Raw genomic sequence first — 13,384 nt, 5'->3', positions numbered from 1 at the left:
CCTGTCTCCACCAGGCAAGAGTGCAGGGCAGGCCCAGGACCCCGGGAGCCGAGTGAGGGCCCAGCAGGGGCTGAGTGCCTGGACAGCCCCCTTAGACCTAGAGCCAAAGGAGCCCTGAACACGGTGTCCTTGCCTTCACCTCCCTGCATTCCAATCCATGAGACGCCCCAAATCACCCTGAAAAGCCACAGGCTTGTGGGTAAGAGAAGGTGCCGCCCCACTGGGGACGTCTGCAGAGGGCAGAGCAGCCTGACACCCCACACGGGGCACCCCTCTCACGTCACCTTAGTAACAAGGAAACGAACAGCTGATCCCAGGAGCAGGACAGGCCCGGGGCTGACTCTCTGACACATTTTTTTCTATGTCGTAGAACACCTCAAGAAAGAAAGAAGCCACAGCCCACATGCGCCCAGGACCCTTGGTGCTCGACCGAAGCGGGCAGTGGGGTCTACGAGGTCCCACAGGGGGCCCCCCCGCCGTGGGCAGCTGGGTCACCGCCCGCCCCGCCCAACCCCAGGTTTGGGCCAGAGCACAGCCACGTCCGGTGCGGGGCCAGCAGTGAGCTCGGCGCTGAATGCGCTTCCCAGGAGCGGCCCCCCGGAGATCAAGGGGGCCCGGTCCTCCGCCTGACCAACCACCCCGCCCACCTGGGATCGAGGAGGCTCCCCTCCCAGGAGGCTGAAATCCTAGGCAAACAGGGACGAGCTGGTCCCCCTTCTGGTGGATGCAGAGTGGGCTGCCCCCAGGTGACTCAGCAGAGCCCCAAGGGGACAGCATGTACCAGCCCCAGCGGGGGCCGGCAGGTGCCCCCCCGCCTGCATCTCCCTCTCACCTCCCTCAGACGCACCCCTGACCCCAGCCCTGAGCCCTGAGCCCTTGGGGGGCCAGGCTAGCTTCTAAAGAACCCCGAGACCAGCCCCTGGGGGGGTCCGGTGCGGGTGGGGATCTGGGGCAGGGCCGTGTGGGAACTCTGCACCCCTGCAACCTGTCCCAGGTGACCGGTAATGCGCTAGGAAGCACACGCTCCGGTGGCCGCCGCTAACGGAAAGCTCACTCTGCTCGGCCTCCAGCAGCACCTCCTTCCAACCTTCCGTGTGACCGTGACCGGGTGGGAGGGGCCGCCAGCAGCCACCCGGCGCCAGGAGGAGGGCTGCCGGGTCGCTGCCCCAGCCGGAGGCCCACGGGCAAACCCAGCTCCTTGCCGGACCGAGCCTGCGCCCGGCCCACAGCGGCAGCCCCAGCAGCAGGCCCCCCGCAAGGGCGGGCGCTCCTGGCAGAAGCACGGCACATACAAAGCGTCCGTCAGACACAGGACAAGCTATCAAAGGAAGACGTTTTATTTTCAAGTTTCTATGGAGATGTTACAAACAATGGAGACTGAAGGGAGGAAAAAAACATTTAAAAAATTTTAAAACTACCAGTTTAAAATAAAAATATGATTAGGTAAAATAATAAATAATGCCATCCCATGACAACTTTAAGATGAAGGCATGTCGAGTGCCTCGATGAGCTGGCGGGGACAGGCTGCCGCGAGCCCGCCCAGCGCCCCAGTGAGGGAGGAATGAAGTGGCCACACCGTCCAAATCTTGACTTTATTTTTTAATATAAAAACCGCATTTTTGGAAACCCACCCTACCTTTTCCCCTAACATAATGCTTTACCTCTTAAAAATAAAAATAAAGTACTAATTCTATATACATCACATGTACCATACAAAAATGTATCCAAAGTTTCTATTGCTACCAAAGTGTTCTAAATTAAAACAAGTTACAGAAAGCCCCTCATTGTAAACAGAAGATTACAAGTTACAAAATCAAAGAACACACAGCCAGAGTCATTTACACAACAACCAACACATCCGGCTCCCAAAGCAAGTTGAATTTTTATGTGCCTGTATAAAAATGCGTATCAATATACTTCTGCAAATTTATTTTTCATTATAAAGCAAATGAATACACTTTCTACAATAAATAATCCGCTGGGAGGCGCACCGTGGAAGGCGAGGGCAGGCGGGCGGAGGCTGGAGGCGGACGAGGACGGTGAGGACAGCGACACCCAGAGGAAGCGCCTGCCCCGGCCCTCACGGGGGGCGGCGGAGTGTTTTTGGTGATCTGCAAGTGATGTACACAGCATAAATTTATTCTCCACCTCTTTCCACAAAGTACCATCAAAATAATGTCATTTTCTTTCTTAAAATACACATTTGTCATCGTAAATTTACATCCCGTCTTATTAAATAGTGGTACTCCGTGTAAAGAGTATGATTTACAAAATTATTAAACATTCAAAAGTCTTTAAAAAAAAGCTACAGATCAATGAAAGTGACGCGAGCAGCACCCTCCGGCCTGATCTGCGGCGGGCACAGACGAGTTCGGAAGAGCACCCACGCCGTTCACAGAGCGCCCAGACGTGGATGGTTTCACAGAGAACTTGGAAATAAAACCTGCCCTCCCCAGAGGAGGAAGAACAAAAGAACCAGGCCTAGAAATCAGAATAAGTTAAGTCTGGAACAATATACACGCATGTACAGCTTATCCACACTATGGACAAGGCCACGGGAAGGCGGGCAGGTCAGTCGATGTCACTGAGGTCGCTGGTGGGCTCCCCGTGCACGCGGCTCAGGTGGCTCATGGCACGGTCGAAGGCGACCCTCACGGCCTTCCTGATGCTGGAGTTCCGCCCCTCCATCATCTTCAGTTTGTCTATGGTCTCGTCCATGCCCAGGGGGACCATTTTGGACTTGGGGAGCCATTGCCTTTTTAAGAGAGAAAAGAGGGGAACAGTAAGAACTGGCCACACGGCCCCCTGCAAGCACTTCGCACGACCACCTAGCGGCTCCCAGACCCCCGGCCGGCAGGGCCACGCGGCAGCCACCAGCGCTCAGCTCCAGGGCCGGCCCCATCAGCCAGCCCCGACCAGCCTCGGGGCTAAGGACCGGGGGCACGGCCCGACCGTCCCACCGACCCTGGGAGGGCCCTGGGGGCTCAGGGAAGGTGTGAAAATCAAGTCGTCACCACGTCTCCTCCACAACACTTCCCAAGGGGCCACCGCATCCCGGAGGCTGGCGGGAGACAGGCACAACCCACCAGCCTTCCACACCTTTCCTGAGTGGCCAGGGGCACACATGCACATTCCCAGGCATACAGCCTCACACAGCGAGCGGGGGAGGACAGGGCCACGCCAGGAGGGGAGGGCAGGCGGACCCAGCTGTGGGGCGGCCGACCAGCTCTTGGACTGGACAAGGTGGGCACGAGCCTCCACCAGGTCTGCCCGGGACCAGGTCACGGCAAGGAGAGAGGATGAGGAGTGGTCAGGGCCGCCACACAGCACGGCACACGAACCCAGGCCAGCTGCATCCCCGCGGCCGGGCCTGCAGAGCCACTCTGTGCCAAGGAGCACCTCACTGGCACAGGGAGCTTTCGGTACGGACGCTGCCAAAATGCACCTCGTGAGCGCTCAGGGAGAGAGCACGGGAACCGAGCAACGTCAGGGGGGTCTGGGAGCCCAGGGCCCAGAGCACCAGGTGGACCCACAGGGCCTGGTCGGCTGGCCACGCACCCCCAGCAGGACCCAGGAGCACAGTGCCAGCCCGACAGCAAGCCCAAGGCCAGTCCCTGCACAGCCTGGGCACCTGCACTCACCAGCTTCTCTTGTTGTCAAAGAAGAGAACGAGGAACAGCTTCTCATCAGCCTTGGTCTGCATGTGCTCGCCTATCTTCAGCACGTCCAGTGGCGGGGCCGGGATGGTGACCCCATTGTGGTGGCCAGGCACACGTGGCATCTTGGGGTCGATGATCTGTCAAGGGAGGACATGTGCAGGTCACGTCTGAGGGCCCATCCGCCACGCCCCCGGAACTCTCTCCTCGGGCTCCGACTTGAGGTGGCTTTCGAAGGAACTCTCCCAACACCCTGACACCCTGCACACACGTCCCTCGGCAGGCGCTCACAGAACACCCGTCCCTACAAAGGCAGCGGACGGCCCCCGGACTCGGGGCACAGGGCCACACTGCTCAGTACCCTGGCTCCCCAAGGGGCAGCCCCACGGACCCCACAATGCACAGACCAGGGTCATGGCCCCACAGCCCGCTACCCCGAGGCTCACCAGGGCCGGATAGGAGGGGTAGCCGCTGCACTTGGCCCACACGACTTTCAGAGGCTCGAGAACGGAGGCCGCAGCGTCCGTTGAAATCCACATGCTGTTCTGACCGACCTCTGGGCAGAGAAATGAAGGACGCAGTGAGTCATCAGGAGGGCAGGGTGCCGAGCACGTCTGAGGAGACCCCTGCAGGAGTCCCGCGAGAGCTAGTCCCACCTGACCCCAAGCCCGGCCCGGCCAGCACCGGCCCGGCGGGCTCCTCACGCGCCGCTAGATGCTGAAATGTGGGGACCTGGCAGGCCTGCAGTCCCACATTTGGCTGCAAATGACAGACGAGCGGGCAGCCTCCAGAGTCTCATGAACAGCAAACATTTGGAACCGAGTATTCCACACAAAAATGATAAAGCGCAGGACAAAGCCAGCCCTGTTGTCCCCACAGCCCCCCTTGCCGTCGAGTGGCAGCCGTCCGGTCTGCGGGGAGCTCCCACAGACACCCTGGGATGGAGGCCAGCTCGGCCCCGCCCAGCAGAGCGGGCAGCCACATCACGGCCCGCGGAGGACGGGGCTCGACTCACCTGCGGCGATCCTGGCCGCCTTGGCATAGTTCCCGTTCTCGATGCAGGAGATCAGCTCGCTGCGGTCCTCCAGCGTGTGCCTGCGCACCAGGGCGGGCTTGCCCCGGCCACACTTGGGCGCGCTAAAACTTCAGGAGGAAAAGCAAAGCTGTGTCAGAAAGCGCTCCTTCCCCTCCGCTCCGTCTGCAGCCCGAGCCGGGCCCCGCAGAGGCCACACGGGGCAGACCGCACCTGACAAGCCAGGGCATGCAGGGCCCTGTTATAAAGGGGTCTCCGTAGGGCAGACGGGCAGGAGGCCTGCACTAGCCACCCTTCCCATCAGGGCATGACTTTGGGGGGAAAAGATGAACAGTTACGTTTCCCATTTCTGGTTAAGCTCTACGAGGCAGATAAAGAGAACCCAGGAAAGGGCCCCTGAAGAGCAGGACACACGCACCCCCGGTGGGCAGGGCGGCGGGGACAGGACAGGTGGGCGCAGGTCGGCAAGCAAGCAGGGCTGTGCCCACCTCGAGTCGCAGAGCGGGCTGCTGCTGGAAGAGATGCTGGACTCCGAGGCGCAGCGTCGTCGGGGTGCGGCTCTCCTCCCCGGGGCGCCACCCAGCTCCTGCTCGCTCCGTGCGCCCCCAAAGCCATTGGTGAGACCTACAACACAGGCACACGGGTGCCTCAGGCCCACGTGCCGGGGGCCCCGCTGCACAAGAGCACTCCCCGTCCGAGGCCGCATGGCGTCGGGTCCGTCCCATGCCCCCCGCCTCCACAGCGCAGACAACGCAGGACAGACAGGGCGCCTTCCGAGGCCAGAGCGCACTGGTCAGAACAAGGTGCTCTTCTCGGAAAAGCAAGAATGTCTGCGTGGGCTCCACAAAGGCAAAGCCAAGAGCATCCAGCTCCTCCCTCCCAGATCAAAGGACTCTCTCTGCACACGGGACGAGTCCCCGCCATGGGGGACGAACCATGTCGGAGGAGGCCCCTCGCCACCACCACGAACAGGTTCACGCACAGGAACCTCAATGGGAACGGCAAGTCGAAGGAAACACACGCACCTCGAAAACACTCGAGACGTGAAAGCAGAAAATGCGCTCTCCTGAACCCCGACCACCCCGCGCCCCACAGCACCAGACCCACCGGGGACGCCACCCCTCCCTGGTTCTCAAACAATCTATGTAACTGAACAAAACACAACTCATCCAGAATCATGGCAACTCTAAAAAGCCAAACCACTGCCCCCCCCACCCCACCCCGAGAGCCCGACACCAGAACAGGATGGGGGGCAGGGGAGGGTGACCAGGGGTGCAACAGCTGGAGGGTCGCGCACTTTTTTTCCCAAAAAGAATCACATTCCCACGCTTAAAAAAATGTTAAACCCAGTTCTTTAAAAGTTTTTTGGAGACGGCCAGATTACAGGGTTTTCTCAGCTGCTTTACACACTTTGTACGTTCTCAGCGGCAAAGACACGCGTGAAGTGAGCGCAGTGAATTGACCGTGCTGGCGGCTACGAAATAAACGAACACGCAGCGGGCGAGCTTTGCTGCTTCTGGGACGGACCACAGCAACTCGTTTTCCTGAAGTAAATTCATTAGACATCCTGCTCCGTTTCCGTGGAACTCCGCACCACAGGCTCTCAAGAGAAACGCGGTATTTTTCACTGTGGACCTAACCCACGTGCACCGGCAGTAAGCGCAGCTGGCTGGGGATGCTGTACTCGTTGACGGCATTTGGGCACTTGTGGCCCATGAAGTACAGCAGCCGAGCAGAGGCCACGGGGCCGGGAGCCAGCTCCAGCCACGCTCACCAGCGGGTCAGGGGAACCGGGAAGAGTAAAGCGACGCCCAGGGTCCCCCCAGGAACTGCAGAAGGCAACAGAGAGACCCCCACTCAGAGACAGCCCGCCCCACCCAGGCACATGGACAGAGGAGGGGGCTGCAGTCCCACAGGCGCACGTCCAGCACCCGACAGCAGCGAGGCCACGGAGCCACCCCGGCACCCTCGGAAGAAGCCCCAGCACATCACCCGACTGGCCCTGCGGCAACAGTCCAAGCAACAAGGACATGCAGCCACAAAGCCGCTCTGCACGGGGTCAACTTGGAGCTGGGGCCTGCTGACCCCGGATGGCCTCACTGGGCACCTGACCACCTGACCTCCAGGCGCTGTCATCACTTCTGCCCGTGCCCTTCCCTGCAGAGCTGGAGCGGGCCGACCCGGGCAGGCGCGCGAGGCTCCTGGGAAGAGCTCGGCCAGGGCCCCTCCCTGTCCGCAACACGCTGGGATCGCTCCGAGAAGCAAGAGAAGGCGCCCGTTCCAAGCGCCCCAGCCAAGGTCAGACTGAGGCCCGGCGTCTGTGCGGAGGCATCCGGGGAGGAAGGAGACCCGGCACCCATGTTCCCAAAACATGGCACAAGGCTTCACTTGCGACCAGGAAGGCGGCACCGAGGCCATCTGCACCTGGTGCTCGGCAAGAACCACCCGAAGACGTGCTCCCCCAGGAGACGCTGGGGGGAAAGGTGAGGCTCTGTCTGAGAAAGAGCGCGAGCACAGCTTCCTCCATCTCCCGGAGAACTGAGAGGACATGCGTGTCCACAATGACGGGTTACGCACACCGTTCATCTGTTACCCAAGAAGCGTCACCAAACAGCTACTAACTAGCAGGCACCCCAGATGAGCCCAGCAAGAGGAGGCTGCTGGGGCCAGAGCAGGGCCCCCCAGGCCACCCAGCCCTCCCCAAAGTCCTCAAGGTGGCCGGTGGCCAGGGCACCAGCCTGCGCGTGCTCACCGCGTCTCTGCCCCCTCCCCGGCCCACAGGCTCCCTGTGCAGACAGATGCTTCCTGCCAGCCAGCTGCAGCTCGGGGAGCCCACAGCCCCCCCTGGACAGCCCTCAAGGAAACCCAGGTTCTGGGGGTCTGTGCAGAGATGGGCCCGCAAGCCATTCGCACAGGATATCCATACGGCACCTGAGCCCCTAGCCAAAACCATGTCCACACACCAACTTTTAGCAAACTACTTCAGGAAAAAATAATTTTTTCAACACTGAACATCAAGTCAGTGAACTACAAGACACGAAAGACACGGTGGCCACAAGGAAAAGGCCGGTGCCCTCCAGCACGAGAGCCGCGCTTTCCCCCAGAGCACGCGGGACTCTGTGCCGAGGCCCTGTCCCACCTCACGAGGACCTCCTTCTCTGCCCCCACAGGCACGACACCTCGAGCCAAGAGGCGCCTGGCCCAGCCACTCCCCACCCCATCGAGGCCTTCCTGGGGCACACCTGGGCCACGTGGGGAGGGGTGTCCCAAGGGGCCTCCTGAGACGGCCGGTCAACAGTGTCAGAGCAAAGCCCTCGAGAAAGCTTCCTGAAGCTGCGAGCTCCACGGGAACAGCTCACAGCTACCAGGCGGCGAGAAGACCCTGATTCCCTCCCCCACCCCCGGGGGGCAAGGCCCACACCTGCCACACCCTCGCTGCTCCTTAAGGAACCTCCTGACTGGTGCCCGACAAGAGGCAGAGAAGCAGGGTGGGCCGCGCTCACTGCCGTCCACCATGGGCCACATGGGGTGGACACCAGTGCTCGGCCTGCCACCACCCAGGCTGCTGCCCGGCTCCCCAAACATGACGATCCAGGGTGTGACGTGGGGCTAGCCTCAGAGGCCAGTGGGCACAGAGACTGCACTCAGCCTCTTGAAGTGCTGGGACCACCCGTTCCTTCGTTTATACGTTTTTATTTGTACTAGGCGATAGAACTGCATTTTTTGTGTGCGTTTTCCAACCTTTTCATAAAAACACAGCAAGTAAAATCCCAACCACCCTGCTTTTGCCTAGACCAGCTCCTCGAAGCAGTGGCAGCAGGCAGGGAAGGCCCCCACGGGGTGCATCCAGGCCCCACCGGCAGGACCCCGCGCATGCAGCAGGCATTCGGCACGGTGCGCAGAGACAGAGCCGCCCAGCTCGCTCAGGACTCCCCGGGGCCGGCCGGCAGGAAGGGACACACCAGGGGAGAAGGGAGACCAGGTAGAAACCCAGGAAAGAAAGATGCTGACAAGCGAGGGGACGCATCAGTGTTCACGCGTCTTCCGGCTGTGCCGCACCCCGCGCCCGACCCGGAACAGTTCTGCGCCTGCTAAAAGCAGTCCGCGTAAGTCATCGGTGGGGGGCTCTATAGCTGCCCTCGGCATCGTTCACACCTACCCACGGGGTCGGGACGGGCTGAGGAGGCGTCCTGCCAGCGGCAGCCAGCTCAAGGAGGGGCACCGGGCAGCTCTCCAGCACCTGCACCGTTCTTCCCATGGGCATCTGGCTCGGACTTACAGAAGGGGGTGGGCGGGGTGGGGCCCGTGCCTCCACGTGCCGTTTGTGTTTTTGTTTGGAAGACGGCTGAACGGATGCTCCCAGCATCCTCCACAACAATTACATGAAACACAAGGATGCTGTGATCCTTCTGCGCTCCAGAACCACCGCTTAGCAGAGCTCCCGTCCAAGTTGAGTAAGAGAAAACAATTAGGATCCAAAGAGTGCGCTACCCAGCATGTTAGTAGTTAAACTGAGAACCTGGAAAACAGCGAAAAAGCCATTTAGTCTGACTAGGGGCGCCGCCAGACCAGCCTCCGCCCTGAGCAGCCTGAGGACGAACACGACTCCCTCTCTGTGTCTCTGTCTCTGTGTCTGTGTCTCTGTGTCTGTCTCTGTGTCTGTCTCTCTCTGTTTCTGCGTGTGTCTCTGTCTCTCACACACACGCACGCGCGCGCACAGCAGGAGTCTCAAGAGCAGAGACCAGGAGCACAGAGGTTCCGGCCCAGCTGTTCGTTATGGGAAACAGACGAGCGTCGCAGAAGGAGGAAGCGAGACAGAGCGCGGGCTCCAGGTGGCGTGGCACCGGGAAGAGCAGGGTCAGGGACTCTACCCCTGGCCCACTGGCGCTTCCCACAGCTCACGAGCAGGGAGGGCCCCCAGGGGCCGAGCGTCTCCAAATAAACGATCTGTTTTCACTCTAACTTGGAAATCTTGCAGCGTGCGGTGGGACGCCAGAAAACCCCCTACAAGGCAGAGCACACGGATGAATCTCTGGAAAAAGTGGAAGGCTCAGAATAGTTCAAGTCGTCAGATGGCGAAGACCGCCCCTCGGAGCGAGCGATCCAGGGCGTGCAGAGAGCACCAGGAGGCTGAGGTGAGGTGGAGCCAGAAATGGGAGCCGGGACGGGCAGCAGGAGGCGCCGCGGCCCTCCGCCTGAGTGCTGAGCAGATCCTAGTGCTACTCAGACTCCCGGGCCGCTCAGGACAGCGTTAGGACTCATCATGCATCCACTGAATCTACTGCCACTCTGGAACAAGAAAGCAAACACCCCCATGTCAGTCAGGCTCCTCCAGACGCACACCGCGGCCCACTCACGGAAGCTCCTGCAGGACTCCGTCAGCACCAGAAACCTGCAAGACCCTCCACTCGGCTGCACACAAGTGGGAGGAGGGGGACATCGTTTCCTACTAGGGCAAGGGCGCCCGAGGCCCCTAAAAGCGTGGCCACCAGGCTGCTGGTGGAGCCTGCCCGACGGTGGGAGGCCCAGGGGCGGCATCGGCTACGGCAGGACCCACCTGGCCGGGTGAGGGCCACCGCCGGGCCCCAGGGACCCCTCCTCCGACACCAGCTCTGCAGTGCACCCGCACCTCGGTTGGAGGCTCTGGCCCGGGGCCTGGAGCCTTGAACAACGTCCACGCAGCTACGCCCACGGCACGACACGCTCTGCTCACTCCTCGTGCGGTGACCGGGCCTCGGCGCGCACACGTGACACGCACAGTCCTTCCCCGAGCCTGGCTAAGACAGACCGCAGCGCGGTCTCCGGAGGCTCGCAAGCGCTGAAGCGAGCTCCGTCTGCAGCCTATGAACCCCCCGCGCAGCTTCACGTTACTCGGAAACAAGAAAAAGGCTTTAACCCACCAAAACAGAAGCACGAGAACAGAGAATTTCTGTAAAATTAAGTGAACGCACAAAAAAGTTTTCCACACGTTAAAACAAAATCCAGAAGAGATTATCGGGGCAACAAAAGGAATCGCGCGTTAGCTGCCGTGCAGGGAGCGCACCCCCGCGAGAAGGCCACCCCGGCGGAACGCGCTCCCGTGTGTCGCCGTGACAGGTGGACCCGCGGCGAGAACCCAGAGGACGCACACGTTCGGCCGCAACCGGGAACGACGAGCACTCGCGCTGCCTGGCGGCTCTCGCCCGGAGCTGAGGAACAGGCGGCCTCCCGCGAGCCCCGCTCGGCGCGCACGCCCCCACCCCCGCGCGTGTTCGGGAGCCTCGAGGACAGTATTGCTTCAGCGGCCCCCGGACAGGACGTCCCCTCAGCCCCGCAGCCGGGGCCACACAGGACAGCGAAGGGCCGTCACGCCCCCCTCCGAGCCCCGGGCCGCGCCACCGGGCGGGCTCCCAGAGCCGGACGCGGCCACTCACGCGCCACCCGCGGAGCGGGACGCAGCGCATGCGCGACATGAGCCCGCCAGGCCACCCCGGCCCCCGGGCCCCCCGCGATGGCGCCCCCTCCAAAGGGACGCCGCAGCGGCCCCTGGCCCGTCCACTGCCAACCGCAGCGGGGCCCGCGCCCGGCGGCCGACAGCCCCGGAGGAGAGAGATCGCGGCGCTGCGTGGCATTTACCTGTGTCCAGGCGCTTTCCCGGGGACCCCTCCTCCACCTCAGAGTCGCCGCAGGTGCTCCGCGACCTTTTTCTTGGCTGCAGAAGAGTCTCCAACCTCGGAAGGACTACAGACAAAAAGGTTTTGGTCCCTAGCTGAGGAGAAGTTGGCTGGGTTTCAGTGTTCTTGGCAGACTTTGGGGGGCTTACACTTTTCGATTTGCAGAAGAGAACAGAGGTGCGTCTGTTTACATCGCTTGCTGGCTCCGCCACCGCGGAGGCCGCCGCCGCCGGCGCATCGCCAGTACTGGCGAGGGTGGGCTCTGGAGGGTGTCCGATTACCAGTGCGCTCTGAGTGCAAGTGCTATGTGATTCATTATCAAATGTGACTCTTTTGAATAGTTTACTCTGCTCTGGGTTGAGTTCTACTGGTTTGAGGGTTGGTGGTTCTGAATTAGTCTCCGAGTTTGAAGGAAGAGGTAATGCATCTGATGGTTCAAGTTTAGGGGGAGATTTATCTCCTGAAAAAATTATAAATAAAGTGATTTTTGAAAACTGATAATTATAAAATCTATTATAAAACTTACTATAACTGTGAAGTCCACCAAAATACTAATTCAGTTAAGGAAACAAAGCATCACACATACTGTCTGCAAGCAGTGAGGGGCCGCAGCAGCCCGGGCCCGGGGCCGTCGGGGACACTGCGCACTTCCCTAACACCAAAGACTGAGGTGGCCTGGCGCCCGGGCTCCAGGTGCGCAGGGGTATCGAGTTACTCTCCGACGACGACTGTCGAGGATTTCCTCCACATTCGCCAGTATTAACACATCATTCCAGTTCATGACAACGTCTGCAATCAACCATTCACTTACCTTGAGGAAGAAAAATATTTCACATAACTAGGGGGCTAACCGGGCATTCCCACACAGTCCTGACCTGGGCCACACGGTCAGCAAGCAGGACACGAGCATGTAAATCTGACTTCTGACCAGGGCGGTCTAGGTTGATGGTAAGGCCCATCTGATGAGTGGCGGGTGGCTCTGAATGTCTCACGGGAGCAGGAAAGCCTCCCACTCGGTTCTCCACCACCCTCTATGCCACGCTCTGAAATGTTATAACGTAGATTCTTTTTCTCGAATCTGACTTTAAAAATAAAAAGTCTTTGGAAGCAGACTATCTTTGCCTCATTTAAAAGGCTTCTTAAAACTATTAACGTAAAAACAAGACGTCTGAAGACCCGCGGAGCAGAGCTCTATCCCAGTGCCCAGAGAGGAGGTCCTCCAGGGACCAAGCGGGCTGGCTGCACGAGGGTGCAGCCCTCGGGGACAAGCCACTGCTTTGGGCTCCAAGACATATGATGTAAAACCAAGAATAACAACTGAAATGACCCTAAGTGGTATATAGATCCCAAGTACAGTTCTTGTTTTACTAAATCTGCAAACTGCCCCAAAACTGCGTAAAAATACCTAAGAAGGTAGTATTTTAAATCCGGTCGTTTTGAAAGTGGAAAGCTGCACAGCTCCTGGGTCCCACCTACATCTCAGAGCAAATAAATGTCCTGAGAATCCTCCCTAAGGAACACGAGAAGGAGCCAAGCAAGGCTCAAGCCGCCGGACCGGCGGTGGCTCTGCTCGTCCCAGACACAGCCCTGTTTGGCAATGCCCCTCGGTGCTGGACACAACACGTCACAGGGGACCCAAACCCCGAGGGAGGGTTTCCTCAGCAGAAGGCCGCGTGAGAGTCTGCGGCAGATGGGACCCAAGTCCTCCCGCGCCCACGCCCCCCGCACGGCTGCACCGCTGCCTCAGTGGACCGTCCAGCATCCGTGACGCGGGAACACCGAACCGCGAGCCACACTGACTGACACGGGGCAGACTTCTTCCTGCCCGTCCCTTCAAGTCCCTAACGGGTTTAGGAAAATAACATTCACAAACCACCCAGGGAGACTGAGCACATGAAAACTGGAGAGCACGAGAGATGCTGCTGCTGGGAAGCTTTTCCAAGAACCCCGAGGCCGAGCAGGCACTCGCATCCGCAGCCCGCGTGTAAGGAACCACCGCTGCCCCTTCCCCGAGCACGGGCCTCAGTTCGCCCCCTGCCTCT

The 13,384-nt window shown here is 60.2% G+C and overlaps 1 protein-coding gene across 4 annotated transcripts in view; it reads right to left on the bottom strand.

Moving 5' to 3' along the window:
* Positions 1-1,316: 1,316 nt before the first annotated feature.
* The window catches only part of BRD1 (bromodomain containing 1), a 52,198-nt gene continuing 40,130 nt past the window's right edge, over positions 1,317-13,384 (bottom strand). Inside the window, exons 7-12 of one of the 4 annotated variants that reach the window (XM_034986070.1) lie at positions 11,305-11,802; positions 5,178-5,313; positions 4,672-4,799; positions 4,103-4,212; positions 3,642-3,796; positions 1,317-2,755 (exon numbers count right to left, since the gene is read on the bottom strand). In XM_034986070.1, the coding sequence (XP_034841961.1) occupies positions 2,572-2,755; positions 3,642-3,796; positions 4,103-4,212; positions 4,672-4,799; positions 5,178-5,313; positions 11,305-11,802 (1,211 nt within the window). In that variant the 3' untranslated portion in view covers positions 1,317-2,571. Of the gene's footprint in view, positions 2,756-3,641; positions 3,797-4,102; positions 4,213-4,671; positions 4,800-5,177; positions 5,314-11,304; positions 11,803-13,384 lie in introns of those variants that run through there. The other 3 variants (XM_034986071.1, XM_034986072.1, XR_004675878.1) reach the window with 3 other exon arrangements.

The sequence above is a fragment of the Mirounga leonina genome, unplaced genomic scaffold, assembly GCF_011800145.1.
Source record: "Mirounga leonina isolate KUSES-001 unplaced genomic scaffold, KU_Mleo_1.0 Mir_375, whole genome shotgun sequence".
Classification (NCBI taxonomy): domain Eukaryota; kingdom Metazoa; phylum Chordata; class Mammalia; order Carnivora; family Phocidae; genus Mirounga; species Mirounga leonina.
The sequence above is the reverse complement of the archived record's forward strand: the minus strand, read 5'-3'. Positions and strand labels throughout refer to the sequence as shown.